Genomic DNA, 16,648 nt, shown 5'->3' with positions numbered 1-16,648 from the left:
GTAATCTTTCTTGTCAAGTAGTAAGAAATTGCTGACTTTTAGAAGATAATTCATTCTTTGATTAACTCAGCCTGAACTTCCAGCTTGATGCTGTTCCTTAGTTTGTTTCTCCCCTGGAAATGGCTCCTGAGATGATCTTCTCTTGAGTCATTAAGCTGGAGCTTTCTCAGCTGCACTCTAATCATATTCTATGAGAACTCATTCATCATTCCAGTCCCTCCTGCTTTAATGAGACTTTGATCAGAGTTACCTTGAATTTGGAACAGCATTTTGCACCAAACACAGGGTTGGAGTTTCCTATTGGCATTGAGAGACAGGGAGTTCCTTTTTTTTTTTTTTTTTTTTTTTTGTTTTTTGTTTTGTTTTGTTTTGTTTTTTGTATGTTTGTTTGTTTGTTTTTTCATAAAGACCCAAAAGTTCTGATGAACTTCATGTTGTGATTCATTGTGGGGGGATGACAGGAAAAAACAATCCCATGGAGTGTTCATGTCACCCAGCACAGGAACAGAGCCAACATCAGCAAAGAGGGAACAGGGGAATGGAAAGACAGAACCAGCCCTAGAAATATTTCTGTCCCAAACTCATTTGGTTTTGATTAATACAATCCTACCAAATTACATTCGTTGTTTTTGATGGTAATCAGTAAATTATTGATTAATTTCTTTTTATTCCCTTGGAGGTATTTTATTTCAGATGGCAAATTCCTCTCTAAGGATGTAGTCATACAGCAGGTCACCTATCTGGATCAGGAGAGCAACAAACACAGATTTTCTTCCCCAAAAGTTGCTGATTTAAGGCTGAGAACCTCACAGTGGTGGGAGAGAAAGGCCTCAGGAGGACAAAGTTTGCCAGTTGTCCTACCGTGAATTTCAATTTCTGGACAAAACACAGAATTCTTCTAAAAATGAGAACCGAAAAGTGTAATTAAAATAAGCACATTTCAGTCATTACTTCTGTGGGTAATGAGAGGTTGGGCTCTGCTGTTCCTGCATGGAGCTGGCTCTGGATGTTCCAGCCTGTCCCGCTGGCTCTGAGTGCTCCTGGATGTCCTAAACACTGCAGGGTGTTCCAAGCACCACCTCTGCTCTGGGACACAACTGTGACCTGGTGTCCTGCAGGAATCCACACCAAACCAGAGAATCAGCTGGATTTATTTTGTTTTGCAGGGAAAAAGAAATGTGAGTGGCCATGGCTTTGAAGGCTGGGAGAGCTGAGTGCAGCCCCATTGTGGGGAGGGTTGAACAACCATCACATGGGAGAGGAAACACAGGGAGAACTACAGAGAGACACTTCCTGTGTTCACGAAGTCCCTTCAGAGAGGAGAAGCTGGCTCAGAGCTGCGAGGAGACCACATCCCTTTCCTGGTGTATCCTGCAGCTCCTTATGCCTTTCCACAGGGATTTCCTCCAAGCATCCCCACTATCCAAAGCAGCTTTTGGGAGCTGCTCTTCCTCACCGTGGAAAGACAGAATCTGTCATGTGGCTGTGCCCTGAGGTGACAGGAAGCTGGTGGGTGTCAGTTCAGACTGTGATGGAATAGTCCTGGGAATGATTTCTGGAATAACTGCCTGGGAATGAGGTGATGAAGACAGGGATGTTCCCTCTCCAGAGTGACAGGTTCTTCCAGACCTATGTTTAGTAGCTTTTCTTATGGCAGGTGGCAAACATTTGATTTTCCTTTTGCACGGGTTCCCTTTGGCTTGGCTCACGCAGAGCTCTCCCAGGAGAGGCCGATTCCATCTTGTCCAAGGTCAGCAGGGAACGGGAGCACCTGCTGCTCACCCAGGCCTGGGTTTTGCCCTGTCTCCCTGTTCCTCCTGCTGTGGGCAACAACACAAACCAGCACAGCCATCATGAACTTGGCCACCAGGAACCCAGCGAGGATGTAGAAAACAGTGAAATCCACGTCGGGAAGGGACCTGTGAGGAGTCAGAAATGCAACCATGAAGGGGATGGTTCAACCTTGAGAAAATCTCTTGTAGTGCTGCTTTAGTCCTAGGAGGATTAGGGATCTCAGCACGAGTTTTTGGCTCACCTGGAGATGCTCTGAACAGCTCTGGGCTCCTCTGGCACGTGGGTCACCAGGTCAGCTGTTGATGGAAACACAACAGTTTAGTCTGCAGATGTTTCTGGGTGATGTTCAGCTGGGCAGGTAACCCAGGTGAGAGCGGGCACTGGGAGTAACAAGAGGGTGACGTGTCAGATACCCCCCAATAGTGAGGTCACACTGCTGTAAAACAGGAATAAAAAGAGGCAGGGAAACACAGAACCTCACTAGAGTGCGACAAAAGTCAGTGTTGATTCAAATGGGCCCTTGGCAGCTGCAGACACCCATGAAATTCCATCAGGAATCTGGGAAATTCCAATAGTAACCTGTGAAATTCCGGTAGGAACACATGAGATTCCATCAGGAACCTGTGAAAATCCAACAGGAACCCATGAAATTCCATCAGGAACCCATGAAATTGCAGTAGGAACACATGAAATTCCAACAGGAACTTGTGAAAATCCAATGGGAACCCATGAAATTCCATCAGGAACCTGTGAAAATCCAACAGGAACCCATGAAATTCCATCAGGAACCCATGAAATTGCAGTAGGAACACATGAAATTCCAACAGGAACTTGTGAAAATTCAATGGGAACCCATGAAATTCCATCAGGAACCTGTGAAAATCCAACAGGAACCCATGAAATTCCATCAGGAACTCATGAAATTCCATCAGGAACCCATTAAATCGCAGTAGTAACACATGAAATTCCAACAGGAACCCATGAAATTCCATCAGGAACCCATGAAATTCCAACAGAAACCTGTGAAATTCATTCAGGGACCCATGAAATTCCCTAAGGAACCCATGAAATTTCATCAGGAACACATGAAATTCCAGTAGGAACCCGTGAAATTCCAGTTGGAGTCCATGAAATTCCATCAGGAACCTGTGAAATTCCAATAGGAACCCATGAAATTCCAATAGGAACGCATGAAATTCCATCAGGAACCCACTAAATTACAGTATGAGCACATGGAATTCCAACAGGAACCTGTGAAATTCCGATAGGAACCCATGAAATTCCAATAGGAACCCATGAAATTCCATCAGGAACCCATTAAATTGCAGTAGGAGCACATGGAATTCCACCAGGAACCCATGAAATTCCACCAGGAACCCATGAAATTCCAACAGGAACCTGTGAAATTCCAACAGGAACCCATGAAATTCCATCAGGAACCCATGAAATTCCAACAGAAACCTGTGAAATTCATTCAGGGACCCATGAAATTCCCTAAGGAACCCATGAAATTCCATCAGGAACCCTCCAAACTCGGAGCCCCGGGACATACCTGCCAGCACTTCCACCTGCACCTTCCTCAGGCTCTTCGTTTCTCCCAGGAACTCCGTTTTGCACTGGTACAGCCCCGCGTCCTCCTTGCGGAGGTGCCGGATGGTGACGGTCAGGAGCCCGGCGCGGGCGTTGTCCCTCAGGGAGGTGCTGCCTCTCCTGCTCCTGGGGAAGGGCAGCCAGGCTGGCGGGGCGCTCAGCACCTGCTGGCACCGGCCCTGGTCCAGCTGCCTGCACCAGCTCTTCCCCCACCACCACTGCCGCGGGTCGTAGGAGCAGTTGACAGAAACGGTGTCCCCTTCCATGGCGGCCACCACGGTGACGTTCTCTGCAGCACAGGATGCTACGAGGGACAGAGGGACAGAGGGACAGAGCGACAGAGAGAAGGGTGAGCCAAGGCTCTTCCAGGTCAACCCCTCACTGTGGGGATGCTGAACGTCCTTTTCATCCTCTGGTGATGTCACCTGTGGGGCTGTCACCTGTAGGACTGTCACCCATAGGGATGTCACCTGTAGAGATGTCACCCATAGGGTTATCACCTAGAGTATTGTCACCTGTAGGACTGTCACCTGTAGAGATGTCACTTGTGGAACTGTCACCCATAATGATGTCACCTGTAGGACTGTCACCCATAGGGATGTCACCTGTAGAGCTGTCACCTGTGGGCTGTCACCCATAGGGCTCTCACCTGTGGGGCTGTCTTCTGTAGGGCTGTCACCTGTAGAGCTGTCACTTGTGGAACTGTCACCCATAGTGATGTCACCTGTAGGACTATCACCTATGGGGCCATCATCTGTAGGACTGTCACCTGTGGGGTTATCAGCTGTAGGATTGTTATCTGTAGGGCTGTCACCTGTAGGACTGTCACCTGTGGGCTGTCACCTGTGCAGTTATGACCTGTAGGAATGTCTTCTGTAGGGCTGTCACCTGTAGGTCTGTCTCTGTAGGGCTGTCACCCACAGGCTGGCTCCCATAGGGTGTCACCTGTAGGTTATCACTTGTAGGACTGTCACTTATGAGGCTGTCACCCACAGGGCTATCACCTGTAGAGGACTGTCATCTGTAGGGCTGTCACCCTCAGGGTTGTCACCTGGAGGGTGTCACCTGTCCACTTCCTCCACACCGGCGCAGTGTACTCAGATGTTGGCTCAGATGTTCTGGAATTTGTCCCAGTGACACCTCCAAAACAGTGGAGTGTTCACTGGTTCCTTCTGAACCCCACTCCCAGTTTCGAAATCCAATTTAACTTTTTTATTTTTTCCATCCTATCTTTTAATACCTTGCTAATTTTAACCGTGTTGACAACTGGTCTTTGTCTGCTTGACTTTTTTTTATTATTGTCTTGGTTCCTCATTTCTAATTTCCATTCCTCTTTGCTGCAAGCAGAGGCAGAAGGGACAGTCTGAGTTATTAATATTTCCAGAGAGAAGTGCAGTGTGGTATTTGTGGAAATCTCTATTTCTAGTGAAAGTAAGTCACAGGCAAATGCTTCTGTGAGACCATAAGTAAGGATAAAACAGAAGTAAATTCAAAAATAGGCTCTTGTTAGGACTTTGTGCTGGCTGAGCCTTTTAATAACACTTCTTACAATAATTTCAACAATTCTAAGTGAATCGTAAACTGAAAAATGTGAAGTTCTTTCAGCTTGACTAGAAGAAGACCTAAAATGGATCTGTGCCCTGCAAGTATCCAACACCTAGAGGGCTTTATCCGGATGTGTTTCTCCACTCAGGTGTTCAGTCAGGCTTTACCTCATGGAATATCCAGTCCAGTCCTGTTCAATCCCTCCAAAACTCTTTAACTGCTTCTCCTGTTTCCCCTTCTTTCCTCGACCTCTACCCCTTCAGCCCCAGAATTCCCATATCACTCCAAAACATCTCTAACAGAATGACTGAAAGATTCCCTGATTTCCCTCTGGAAATGTTGTGTCATTCTCTTTCCAACCAATTCTGCTGACAGACCATAAACTATTTGTGCTCCTTGTCCTTTCCTGGGTGCCACTGGGCAAAGTACAGTGATCTTTTCCCAAACTCATCCCAGTTTTTGGGACAGGTTCCTGTGCTCCCACAGCTTGAGTCTGTTGCATTTCCTTGCACTGCTGTGAGGATCTGGGACCTCCAAAGAGCTGCAGAGAGCCCAGGCTGGGCCCTGTAGCTCAGTTCTCATTTCAGATGGACATGGCTTTCCAAGCTGGGAAACCCAGGTGCCCAGGATTTCAGAGCTGTGCCCTTCACTGGGTTTGAATCCCCTCCCCCTGAGCCCTGCCTGTGGTCATTTGCATCTATGTGAATCCCATTTGCTAATGCACACAACCCAGGATTTTGCAATTTCACATTGCACACAGGACTTCTCCCATCAGTGGTTCCTGTTCTGACTCAAAAGGATCCATGTGAGGAAACCTGGGAGCACTGGGATCATCCTTTGATGGGAGGCCCATTGGTAAATAAAGGGAAAAGCATGGATCCTTCAGACAGAGACAAAACTTTGCTCCAGTCCTTCACCTTTACCTGAACCCCAAAGCCATTGTGCAGTTCTTACCTGCCAGGAAGACCAAGGTGAGGTGCAGGAGCTTCTCCATGGAGCTGAGCAGAGAAGGAACAGGAGAGGAGCCTGGAGAGGAGCAACACTGGCTCTGCCCATGGGCAGCTCCTCTCCCCCTCCTGGCTGTGCCGGAAGGAAGGAGCACAGGAACTTGGCATCTTTTTCGTCCTGCACATTGAGCAATTCTCCAAGGATGAGCGTTGCTCTTGTGGGCTGAAAATTCAGGCATCAGCATTGCCCAGTGCCAGCCACAGCTCAGTCAGCTGGGAAGGGAACAGCACATGGTGGCCTGAAGTCACAGGCCTGGGTGTCTGCTCCCACCAGAGCAGGACTTCACTGAATCATGGAATCACAGAATGGGCTGGGTTGGAGGGACCTTAAAGCTCATCCAGCTCCATCCCTGCCATGGCAGGGACACCTTCCCTTATCCCAGGCTGCTCCAAGCTCTGTCCAGCCTGGCCTGGGACAATTCCAGGGACCCAGGGGCAGCCACAGCTGCTCTGGGAACCCTGTGCCAGGGCCTGCCCACCCTCCCAGAGAAGAATTGCTTCCCTGTATCCCTGTGGTACTGGTGATGCCTTGGATTTCAGCTTTTATATTTTCCAGATTCTCTGCTGCTCAGTGTGCAACTCTGAGAGTCCATGTTAGGTGTCACTAAGTTCTCTTCACAAGGGAGTTGGACAAAACAATCCCTTCCCAACTGGAGAATCAAGGACACCCAGTACCCAGAAATCTAAAACAACACTGAGGGAAAGGGGGCAAGCCAGGGGGCTGAGAATTCATAACCTGGAGCTGTGGTTGCACAATTGACCCCATGTCTTGGTTTGAAAGACAGGTGTTTGCTAAGGAAAGCAGAAGCTTCCCTTTGGACTGAAAAAAACCCCGTGATTCTTCCGATTATTATAATTTTGGAATTAAGAGAGCTCTCAGGCAAAGATATGGGGGTAGGAATAACAGTTCTTTACTAGTGTATCTAACAAGACAAACAAGAACAACAACAGCTATGAAATTACCCACAAACAGAACAGTAACTCAGTCCCAGTGTTTTTTGGCTGCAGGCACCTTTTCCCTGAGCTGCAGTTCCCGGTGCTGGGGGCGGGCGGGTCCCGCAGAGCCGCAGGAGGGCTGGGGGTGATGGCAGCGCTGTCCCGGGGGGAGAGAGAGATGGAGAGAGAGCTCTCCGCTCACGGTGTTATCCCGGTGCTCAGTAGAGTGCTGGATGGTGGTAGTTCACAGCGAGAAGACAGCTGGGCAGGGTCCGATGGTGGTTTCCTGACACTGGGATGGCAGGGATGGGACACAGACGGCGATCGTCCTTCTCGTCCGAACTCCGCGGGGGAAATGGGCCGAGGCCCAGCCTTCTGCTTCCTCTTCTGGCTGTTTGAATCTCGCGGGGTTCCCTCTTCCCTCCCGTCCCCTCCCCCTTGTCACCAGGGCCCAGTCAACAGGTATCTTAGCATGACAATGGGGAAAATTCCACAGAGGGAAAAAGGAAGAGAACTAACCCTCAACACCCCAATACATAGATGAACCAAAACTTATAAAAGTGTAAAAAACTCATGACTGGGATCTATCTTGGATTGGACTTGGATGCAGCCCCAGCCGGGCTCTTGCACCACCCAAGGTGGATCCTTTCAATAAATTCCTATTTTATTCCTTTTGCTCTGCCTAGTCTCTGTTCCAGGTCAGTCTTTCCAGACATCGGTGGGAAGCCATCCCCTTGTGCTGCACTCCAAGCACGATGGTGATAAATCATGATAAATTATTTACAGGAGCTGTGCGTGGGGGGAATTTCTGGAAAGCTGAAAGGGAGGCTCTCATGGTAGCTCTGGCAGCATCCTAAGGGTAAAGGAGGACAAGGACATCATCCCCTGGATTTTCAGGAGAAAGAAGAGCCTGTGCATGGAGCATCCTTGTCTGAAATCCAAGCACACACAGCAGGGCAGAGGCAGTGCTCTGGGAGAAGCTGTGGGTGCTTTAAACCAGCCCAGCACCCACCTGTGTTCTGTACCTGGACAAAGGACACAGGGTCTCTGCTGGGGACACTGATTCTGAGCCAGCCAATGCCACAGTGCTGGAGGGGCTCAGGAATGCAGCCATGGACCCCAGGACATCAGCAGACTGATGGGGGTGGGCTTCTGGCTTTTCATTTTTGAGGTGATTTATTTCCTCTGAGGTCTTCCGTGAAACTACAAATAGACCCTGGCTTTTAAACTGGTGTGGTACCAAACCTGCATTCCTAATTCCTGGCCACTCCTAAATGTGCCTTTCCTCGAGTTAGTGATCAAGAAAATGGTCCCTGAGTGACCAGGAATTCTCTGTCAGGTGACTGATTGCAGTTTTTGCTTCTTCTCATTCCAGCGAGCACAAATCTGCATTCTCTTCAAGAACCTTCCTTCCCAAAAAATGCCTCTCTTCCACTCCACTGTTTTTTTGCTATTACTCTTCCACAGCTTGAGCCAGTGCAACTGCATGAAGAGCACATTGTTAGGGGAATGTTGTGCTGAATGAACCATTTCCAGAACCATTTTCTTTTTCTTTCTGTCAGGTCAACTCTGAAAATCTCAAAAAATTTCCATCAGCCTCCCTACTGCAGGCCTGGCAGGAGAAGCCTGTTGGATGTGACTGGCCTGGGAATGAGGGCTGCTTCAGGCCCCTTTGGTCTGTCACCTCCAGCAGGGCTTGGGGCAGGGAAATCAGGAGCCAGAGCTCGTGGAGAAAACAAGCTGAACCCCAGAAACCCATTTCATGTGGCTCCCCACATGACTGCTAAATAAAACGTGTCATTTGGAGCATTTCCAGCAGAGAGGGAAGTGCAGGAGTTGGTTTTGCTTATTCTCAGAATCCAGCACTTGCATCCCCAACCCATCCATGAAAAATGAACCCAGCCACAGCAAGGTTTGAGTTTGATCTCTGCAGCACTGGAATGAGTTTGCTTGACCACAGTAGCTAAATTTTTGGGACTGGGGCAGAGCTTGTACAGGGACACAGCTGGAATATCCCACCCAGCCGTGTCCAGACTTCTCCTTTCCACAAGGCCAGGCCTCCACACCTGCCCCTCCAAGGCTCTTCACTTTAATGGAATTGGAAAAGCAGATGTACAAGAGATCCTGGGAATCCCCCCACAGCTCTGTCTGACCCCAGGCAATCTGCCATGAGTGTAGCAAAACCTCTGCTTGGCCCCGAGACAGGAGGGAGAGCTAACAATGCTCAGGCAACACCACACACACGGCAGCAAAACTCAGCTCATCCATCCACACACCTCCTACTCCCCATTCCCACTCTATTCCTGTTCCTTTCCCCATTTCTGGCTTGTTTGGGATGCTGTGCTTCATTCCCTGCCGCTCCCTGGGGACTGGTTGAAGGCGATGACGGCGTATTCCACGCACTGGGGGTTCCTGTGAGCCTGACTCGGTTCCACGTTGCAGTAAAGAGGATCCTCGAGGATGGGGTGGGATTGCACATCCAGGTTGATGTATCCTGACCCTTTGCTGTCATCCTGAGAACTTTCCCTCCTCCCAGTGCTGCCAGGCTGGGAAAAGAAAGGGAAAGCACTCCTTAGCATGAGTCAGTGCCAGGCCAGAGCTGCTGCCAGGAGAATGAGATTTTCCCACAAGCAAAGGACAAGCTGTGTCAAAATTTGGTCGTGACAGAGGTGAAAGAACAGAGAACTCTTTTTTTCACCACCTCACCTGGACACAGGTGGCAACCTCATGGTCTGACCCTGCTTGCTACTCCTTGAGTCCCTTCTGGGGGACTTCAGTGGGTTTGTTCCTACTGGAGTTTCCTTGCATTAATTACCCCCCTCTCTCTCCAGCTGGGAATATTCCTCTCTCTGCTGACATCAAATACCATTTCTCTCCTGTTTATAACCAAACTGAGCTCCAAGCTCCTCACCAGGTGGGTCTGACAGCTCCTCCCAGATTGTTGGTCAGGGATGTGGCACTGTGTGGGAAATGTTTCAGTTTCCTTACCTGTGCTGTGTCCTCTGGTCTGTCTCTCATGTCCTCTGCTTCTCTGTTACCTTTGGAATGAAGCAAAATCAGAGGGTTTGGATGAAAAGGAGTCCATGAAAAGCTCCGAGGAGATTTGGGAAGGCTGTGGGATTGCTCAGTGATGGGATGTGCTTCTTCCTTGGGCCTGGGGAACTCTTTGCTCTCTTTACTCCTCCTCTAAGGTGTTTGCACCCCGGTGCAGGCTCTGGAGGAACCTGGGTCTGATTTATTGTGAGGGGAGGCAGGGAGGAACCTGCCCTGAGCCCAGCCTGAGCTTCTCTGGGGTGCAGTGAAGGACAGCCCTGCTGGGACAGTCCCAGCTCCACATACCTGTTCTCACCAGCAGCTTGTAGTACCTGACACCCAGGGCTGTGGAGGTGACGAGGGACAGGAGGAGCAGGATGAGCAGCACCACGGACAGGATGATGAAGGTGTTCTCACTGGAGCTGGAGGAGAGGAAGGGAATTACCAGTGTGGGATGGTTTAACAGCCCATCACCTAGAAGTGGAACAGGGACAGGTTTTATGTGATCACTTCAAGCACTTGGAAGTTCTTGGAAGCTCTTGGCTGGTTCTCCTGCAAGATCCTCCTGCAGGTTCCTGACACTGGGCAAGCCCCTGCTGATCCAGAGGGAATAAGAGGCACTGGGGACCTTCCCTGGCTCCTGATTCTTGATTTTTCTACTTGGCTTTATCTTCTGAGCTTTTCCTAAACCATCCTCCAGGCTTTAGAAACAAGCTACTGTTTAAAGCTCTGAGCACGATTCCAGGCTCTCTAGAGCAGGGATTATTCTGCTCTTAGATGCTGCTGTACCATTGATGACAGCAGATGTGCAAAGGGGGAAAATCCTGTACATTTAACTGGTAAATGAAATAATAGCAACCAAGGACCATCCCATTGTTAAATACTCAGACAGGAGGGAGCAAAGTCGAGGCTGAGAGGCAGAACCTGGAGGTTGTGTTCTTGTGAAGATCCCAGAGAGAGAAGGATACAGAGGCACCTGCAGAAGGCTGAGACATGATTTTACCAATCTGCCTCTTCCTTTGGAATTAGGGTTAGGGCAGGAGCTGGAGGAGGAGAGACCACCTTTGGTGAGGATTCTGTCATATCCAATTCCTCTACAGGAGCAGCCAGAGTGCCCAGGGGCCTGCCCCAGGTGTACAACACGAATAACTTGTGTGTGCTCACGCTCAGAGACTCTTCTTAGGCCTTACCTGAGTTCACTCAAAACAGTATCTTGACTTTCCTTTTCATTGTCTGGAAAACCTCCTGGAGACAGCACTGCAATCACAGACACGAGGAGAGGAATGGTCACTGTGGGGCTGCTCTGCATTCAGCAGTGAAACCTCTGCCACTGCTGCCCCCATGCCCGGGGCCCTGATCCCGTGAGTTTATCCAGAGCATCCCAACGTCCCCTCTCATCATCTGCACTGCTTGCTCCTAGCTCTGCAAGAGCCAGGCTGTAGCCTGGTGCTGCTCTGCCATGACCAGGGGCCTCTTCCATGCCTTCCCCTACCATTAAAACATTGTCTGAAAGAGAACCCAGAAGTCACAGATCTGTAAAATCCGAGTCTAAAGTTGTTCCCTTGACTACCCAACGAAGGTCTTTGAAACTCAAAGGATGAATCACACTAAAGGGGCTATAAAGTCATTCTAAAGAACTGGTATCAAACACTGAGTGACAGAAGCCCCTCTCAGGACAGCTGGAGCTGCTCCCAGGTTAAGGAGGAGCAGCACAGCATCAGTGTGGATCTGCTCCCACCCCTGCTGCTACTCCACAGGGTGGTGGCCACGAGAGGATCCAAAGCTGTGGGGTTTGGGCAGGCCAACACAGGCAAGGTGGGAGGTGGGGTAAGCTGGCCAGTACAGAAGTGCAGAGCAGGGCAAGGAGTCTGGAATCCACAAACGGGTCCTGACAGATCCATACCCACCCCTGGAAACGCTGAGCGTGACCTCCTCCACGCGGGACAGACCGGAGAGCTCCAGGAGCGCGCACCAGTACACGCCCGAGTCCTGCAGCTGCAGCTGCTCCATGGTGACGGTGACAATGCCCTGCTGGCTGTCATCCTGCATCCTGACACCTTCCCGAGCCGTGCCGTTTTCTGCTGGGGGCTCCGAGCTGCTGGTGACCAGCACGTTACACATTTCCCCCTCCATTTTGCACCAGGCTTTGGTGACAGCCCTGTAGTCTGCGATCTTGTAGTGACACTGGACAGAGATGTGTCCTGACTCCTTGGCAGTGCTCCGCTGCGTCCCTGGAAAACACCCGGGATGTGCTGACACCCCAGAATGGGATCCCACAGCGGCTGCTCCTCCCCAGCACTGGATTACCCTGGAGCTGCATCCATCTCCACCTCCACACATCCACACATCTTCACCTTCACCTCCACACCTTCACCTTCACCTCCACACATCCACCTTCACCTCCACACATCCACCTTCACCTCCACACCTTCACCTTCACCTTCACCTCCACACCTTCACCATCACCTCCACATCTTCACCTTCACCTCCACACCTTCACCATCACCTCCACACATCCACCTTCACCTCCACACATCCACCTCCACCTCCACACCTTCACCTTCACCTCCACACATCCACCTTCACCTTCACCTCCACACCTTCACCATCACCTCCACATCTTCACCTTCACCTCCACACCTTCACCTTTACCTTCACCTCCACACCTTCACCTTCACCTCCACACATCCACCTTCACCTTCACCTCCACACCTTCACCATCACCTCCACATCTTCACCTTCACCTCCACACCTTCACCTTTACCTTCACCTCCACACCTTCACCTTCACCTCCACGCCCTCAACTTCACCTCCACACCTCCACCTCCACATGTCCACCTTCACCTGCCCTAAGCAGAAGGTGCTGCACCCAGATTCCCCGTGCAGAGGTGTCATAAATTTGGGGGTCCTGTCCCCCTCCTCTCCCCCACTGTTCCCTCAGGGTGGGACACGCAGCCCATAGGGTCTGGGAGGGTTGGTAGCTGTGGGGTCAGAGCAAGAGCAGTGCCTGACATGGGCGAAGGTCCCAGCAGCACCCAGTGGGAACCAGTGCTGGAGCCACCAGTCTGGCTCCAGCAGACTGTGGGAAGCAGCTGGGGTGAGCAGCTCCATCTGTGGGACTCACAGGAGCCTCCCCTGAACCTCTGCTGGCAGCAAACAGAGCATGAAGGTCCAGGCCTGAGTTTTGGCTCCAAGGTCCTATGGCTAAATTGCCACTGTGTGTGCTGGAGGGATGGGCAGGGGGAGAGACAGGCGTCACCTGGGCTGAGACCTGCCCTCACCCACACCTGGCTGCCAGGAGGGGCTCACTCTTGGGCAGTGAAAGGGCAATGGGAACCTGCTCTTGGGCAGTGAGAACATGGCAGGTACTCACTCTTGAACACAGACAGCATGACCTCCGATGTCCGGGTGAGCCCAGAGTCCAGTGCACACCAGTACACACCAGAGTCCCTGGTCTGCAGCTTCTTCATGGTGACAGTGAGAGTCCCTTGAGCATTATACTCAATTGATGCTCTGTCTTGCAGGGGTTTAATTTCAGTTCTTCTTGAAGATGTTGGTCTCTCCACCAGGACTGTGCAGCCAGTCTGCCTTCTCTGGCACCAGACCATGCCATACCTGTTCGGGCACTGCACTGACAGGGTGTCCAACTCCCACATGAGCAGCTCTGTGAAACACCAAAGGTGGGCACTGCCCAGTCACTGCTGGGCACACGGGCACCTGGGACAGACCATGCCCTGGGGCAACTCCCTCAGGAGAGCCCCTCATCAGGGCAGGAGGAGGTGGGGCAGGACACGAGGGAGCTGGGAGCCAGCAGGACCTGCCAGGTCTGTCTGTGGGGCTCCTTCACTCCCTGTGTGAGAGGGAAAGCAGGGAGTGAGGCTGGGGGCATCAGGGCAAGCTGCTCAGCTGTGGGGGAGAGGGGGGCAGAGCAGGGGAAGGAAGGATGTGTCTTCCTGACAAGGCTTGTCTTTGGGTGGGGTACAGGTACTCACCCTTGAAAACATTCAGGGAGATCATCCTTATCGGTACGTATTTATTGTAGTACATATGGTAAGCACAGAAATATCTGCCTGAGTCATCTGCCTTGAGGTTAGTCATGGTGATGGACACAGTCTTATTAGTGGTGTCATCCTTTATTTGAGTTCTCCCATCTTTGGATGTTTGCGTGTATTCATAGTGTGTGTGCACTAGTTCTTGACATTTTCCATCTTTCCAGAGGCACCAATATTTTGTGTTCTGGTCAGTAGTCCACGCTGCATAAGAACACTGGATGTGCAGAGTGTCCCCTTCCCGTCGTCTCTGGGCTTCGGGGGTTTGGCCTTGGAGACCTGGAAGGATCAGATGTGGTGAGGGAGAGGGGAGCTGATCACAGAATCACACAATCAACCACAGAATCAATGAAGTTGGAAAGGACCTTTAAGATCACCAAGTCCAAGCTATGTCCTGACACCACCCTGTCACCCAGACCATGGCACTCAGTGCCACATCCAGTCTGTTCTCAAATACCTCCCTGGGAACCCCCCTCCAATGCCCAGAGGCCCTTTCTGTGAAGGTGCAGGGCTGCCCACAGGGAGGGACACAGGGAAACTCTGACTCCAACCTTCCCCTGGGGGCACAGGTGGAGGGAAGAACTCCAAAACCCAAAATCCCTTCCCCATGCTAAATTCACCTGCTTGGAAATGGGAAGGGAAGTGCTGAGATTTGAGCTAGGGGCTGCAGCTGTGGCTTAAATCCCACAGACAAGAACAGGGTGCTCGAGGTGCCTGCTTCACTCATGCTTCAAACCATGTGTGAAACAGTGTCCACAGCTGTCCCCTTGTCCCTGCTCCTCCCTGCAGGCAAACGGAGACCATGCCCTGCCCACAACACCCTGGTGCCAGGGGCTGTGTTTGGGATGGTGGGAAAGATCAGAGGGGACCAGCCAGGGCAGCTCCCCCGCTGACACATCCCCAGCCATGCCAGAGGCTCCTGGCCACATTTCCAGCCATGCCAGAGGCTCCTGGCCATATCCCCAGCCATGCCAGTGGCTCCTGGCCACATTTCCAGCCATGCCAGAGGCTCCTGGCCACATTTCCAGCCATGCCAGCAGCTCCTGGCCACATTTCCAGCCATGCCAGTGGCTCCTGGCCATATCCCCAGCCATGCCAGCAGCTCCTGGCCATATCCCCAGCCATGCCAGCAGCTCCTGGCCATATCCCCAGCCATGCCAGTGGCTCCTGGCCACATTTCCAGCCATGCCAGCGGCTCCTGGCTGTAGAGGCTGTGCTGACTGTGGGTTCATTCCCCACCCACCACATGCTGGGAGCTTTGTGCTCCCTCCAAGGCTGGTGAGGGACTCGTGGTGCCCTGACTCAGGATTGCCATCAGAGGGGCTGAGCGGGGCCAGTGAGATGGGAAAGGCTCTGTGCTCCCAGCAGGGATCATCCCGGCAGCCTGGAGCAGCCAGGGCTCTGTGGTGGGAGCTGGGGCTGTCCTTCCCTCCCAGCCCTGCAGCAGCTGCCCAGAGCAGAGCCTGGCTGGTGCTGGAGGAGCTCCCCAGGCAGCAGGAAGTGGGGAAGGTTGTCCCTGTCCCTGTCCCTGTCCCCAGGGACACTCCGAGCCCTTCTCCTACCTGGGAAGCAGAGGGGCAGCAGGATCAGGGCTCTCAGCTCCATGGCCATGCTCAGGCCCAGGGAAGGGCATCACCTGGGGCTGCCCGTCGTGTCCTGTGCCAGTGTGGGTGCCCTGTGAGCCCTCCTGCCTGGCAGCGACACAGCTGGGGAAGTTCTGAGCTCTTGCCTCAAGCGGAAACGCCTCCCCAAGTTTTGTTTCAGCATTAATATGAAGATAATCTCAGGGTGTTTTTGGGGAAGTGGCAGAGCCCAGAGCACAGCCAAAGGCTGTTGCTGCTCTTGCCTGGCTGGTGGCATTTGTTTTGTCAGCCTCCTGTCCCCCCAGCCTGTGGTGAGGTTCACCCACCTGGTTCCTCTTCCTCCCTGGCTGGTAGGAGAGCAATGTTACAGCTTTTGGTGTCACATAAACTTCTCTGTAGCCAATTCTGCAGCCAGGTGCTTTGCAGGCCTGGGCTCGGCAAGGGCTGATAGAGGCAATGGGGAATGGCTTCTGCTGCTTCTCCCCTCTTTTCCCTCAGCCTCCCTGAGGAACTCTGCCTCCTGCAATTCCACACAAAGCCAGCGCTCCTGCCAAAGCCATCTGTGGAATCCTCCAGGTCAGTCCTGGAGCCGCTGTGTCCCAAAGTCCCCCTTTGGTGACAGCTGGCCCAGCTCTGGGGGGACTCCCTCATGATCTTCCACACCTGGTTCTGTCCCAAACAGCTGCTTTGGGAAACAGGAGCAGTGTCATTTGTTATTTATTATTAGTGTCATTTGTTATTTTTTATTAGCAGTGTTATTTGCCTCAAGGTCAAGCTTCCCTGGCCTTTCCCTCTCTGGGTGCTGTAAGGATGCTGTAAGGAGAAAGCTTCTGCTTCCCTCTGGGAATCGTGAGATTGTCCCTTGTGCCTCCCCTTCAGCTCCCTGTGTCCTTCCCTGCCCTTGAAGCAGCAAGAGCAGAGCAGGGAGCTGCTGTCCCCTGGGCTGGTACCTGCTCTGCTCCAGCAGAGCAGCACACACAGCCTCCACTGACACCCCGGCTGCAAAGAATTTCCAATTATATGAATAAGCAGCTTATTAACAATACATTCTGGCTAATCATTTTGTGCTAGATATCTCCACATTGTCTTGTCCCCAAATCCCTCTCTCATC

The 16,648-nt window shown here is 51.7% G+C and overlaps 2 protein-coding genes across 2 annotated transcripts; both read right to left on the bottom strand.

Moving 5' to 3' along the window:
- Positions 1–1,705: 1,705 nt before the first annotated feature.
- On the bottom strand, positions 1,706–6,054 carry LOC134054182 (polymeric immunoglobulin receptor-like). The gene is made up of 4 exons (XM_062509703.1): positions 5,884–6,054; positions 3,347–3,688; positions 2,036–2,090; positions 1,706–1,919 (listed from the first exon to the last, which is right to left on the bottom strand). The coding sequence occupies exons 1-4, from the start codon at positions 5,921–5,923 to the stop codon at positions 1,706–1,708; spliced, it is 651 nt and encodes a 216-aa protein (XP_062365687.1). The 5' UTR covers positions 5,924–6,054.
- A 2,972-nt stretch (positions 6,055–9,026) lies between these two features.
- Positions 9,027–15,565, bottom strand: LOC134053972 (polymeric immunoglobulin receptor-like). The gene is made up of 9 exons (XM_062509344.1): positions 15,517–15,565; positions 13,898–14,233; positions 13,279–13,569; positions 11,813–12,136; positions 11,292–11,411; positions 11,096–11,162; positions 10,212–10,327; positions 9,861–9,910; positions 9,027–9,418 (listed from the first exon to the last, which is right to left on the bottom strand). The coding sequence occupies exons 1-9, from the start codon at positions 15,563–15,565 to the stop codon at positions 9,218–9,220; spliced, it is 1,554 nt and encodes a 517-aa protein (XP_062365328.1). The 3' UTR covers positions 9,027–9,217.
- Positions 15,566–16,648: the final 1,083 nt, after the last annotated feature.

The sequence above is a fragment of the Cinclus cinclus genome, chromosome 27 (assembly GCF_963662255.1).
Source record: "Cinclus cinclus chromosome 27, bCinCin1.1, whole genome shotgun sequence".
In the NCBI taxonomy this organism is placed as follows: domain Eukaryota; kingdom Metazoa; phylum Chordata; class Aves; order Passeriformes; family Cinclidae; genus Cinclus; species Cinclus cinclus.
The sequence above is the reverse complement of the archived record's forward strand: the minus strand, read 5'-3'. Positions and strand labels throughout refer to the sequence as shown.

Excerpts from the sequence above, each read along its gene's own strand:
- LOC134054182 (XM_062509703.1), bottom strand. The coding sequence starts at position 5,923 with ATGGAGAAGCTCCTGCACCTCACCTTGGTCTTCCTGGCAG. Across the intron at positions 3,689-5,883 it reads CACCTTGGTCTTCCTGGCAG|CATCCTGTGCTGCAGAGAAC; the intron begins GTAAGAACTGCA and ends TGTCCCTCGTAG. Across the intron at positions 1,920-2,035 it reads GCTGTTCAGAGCATCTCCAG|GTCCCTTCCCGACGTGGATT; the intron begins GTGAGCCAAAAA and ends GACTCCTCACAG.
- LOC134053972 (XM_062509344.1), bottom strand. The coding sequence starts at position 15,565 with ATGGCCATGGAGCTGAGAGCCCTGATCCTGCTGCCCCTCTGCTTCCCA. Across the intron at positions 13,570-13,897 it reads CTCCCTGAATGTTTTCAAGG|AGCTGCTCATGTGGGAGTTG; the intron begins GTGAGTACCTGT and ends GGTGTTTCACAG. Across the intron at positions 9,911-10,211 it reads CAAGCTGCTGGTGAGAACAG|GTAACAGAGAAGCAGAGGAC; the intron begins GTATGTGGAGCT and ends TTCATTCCAAAG.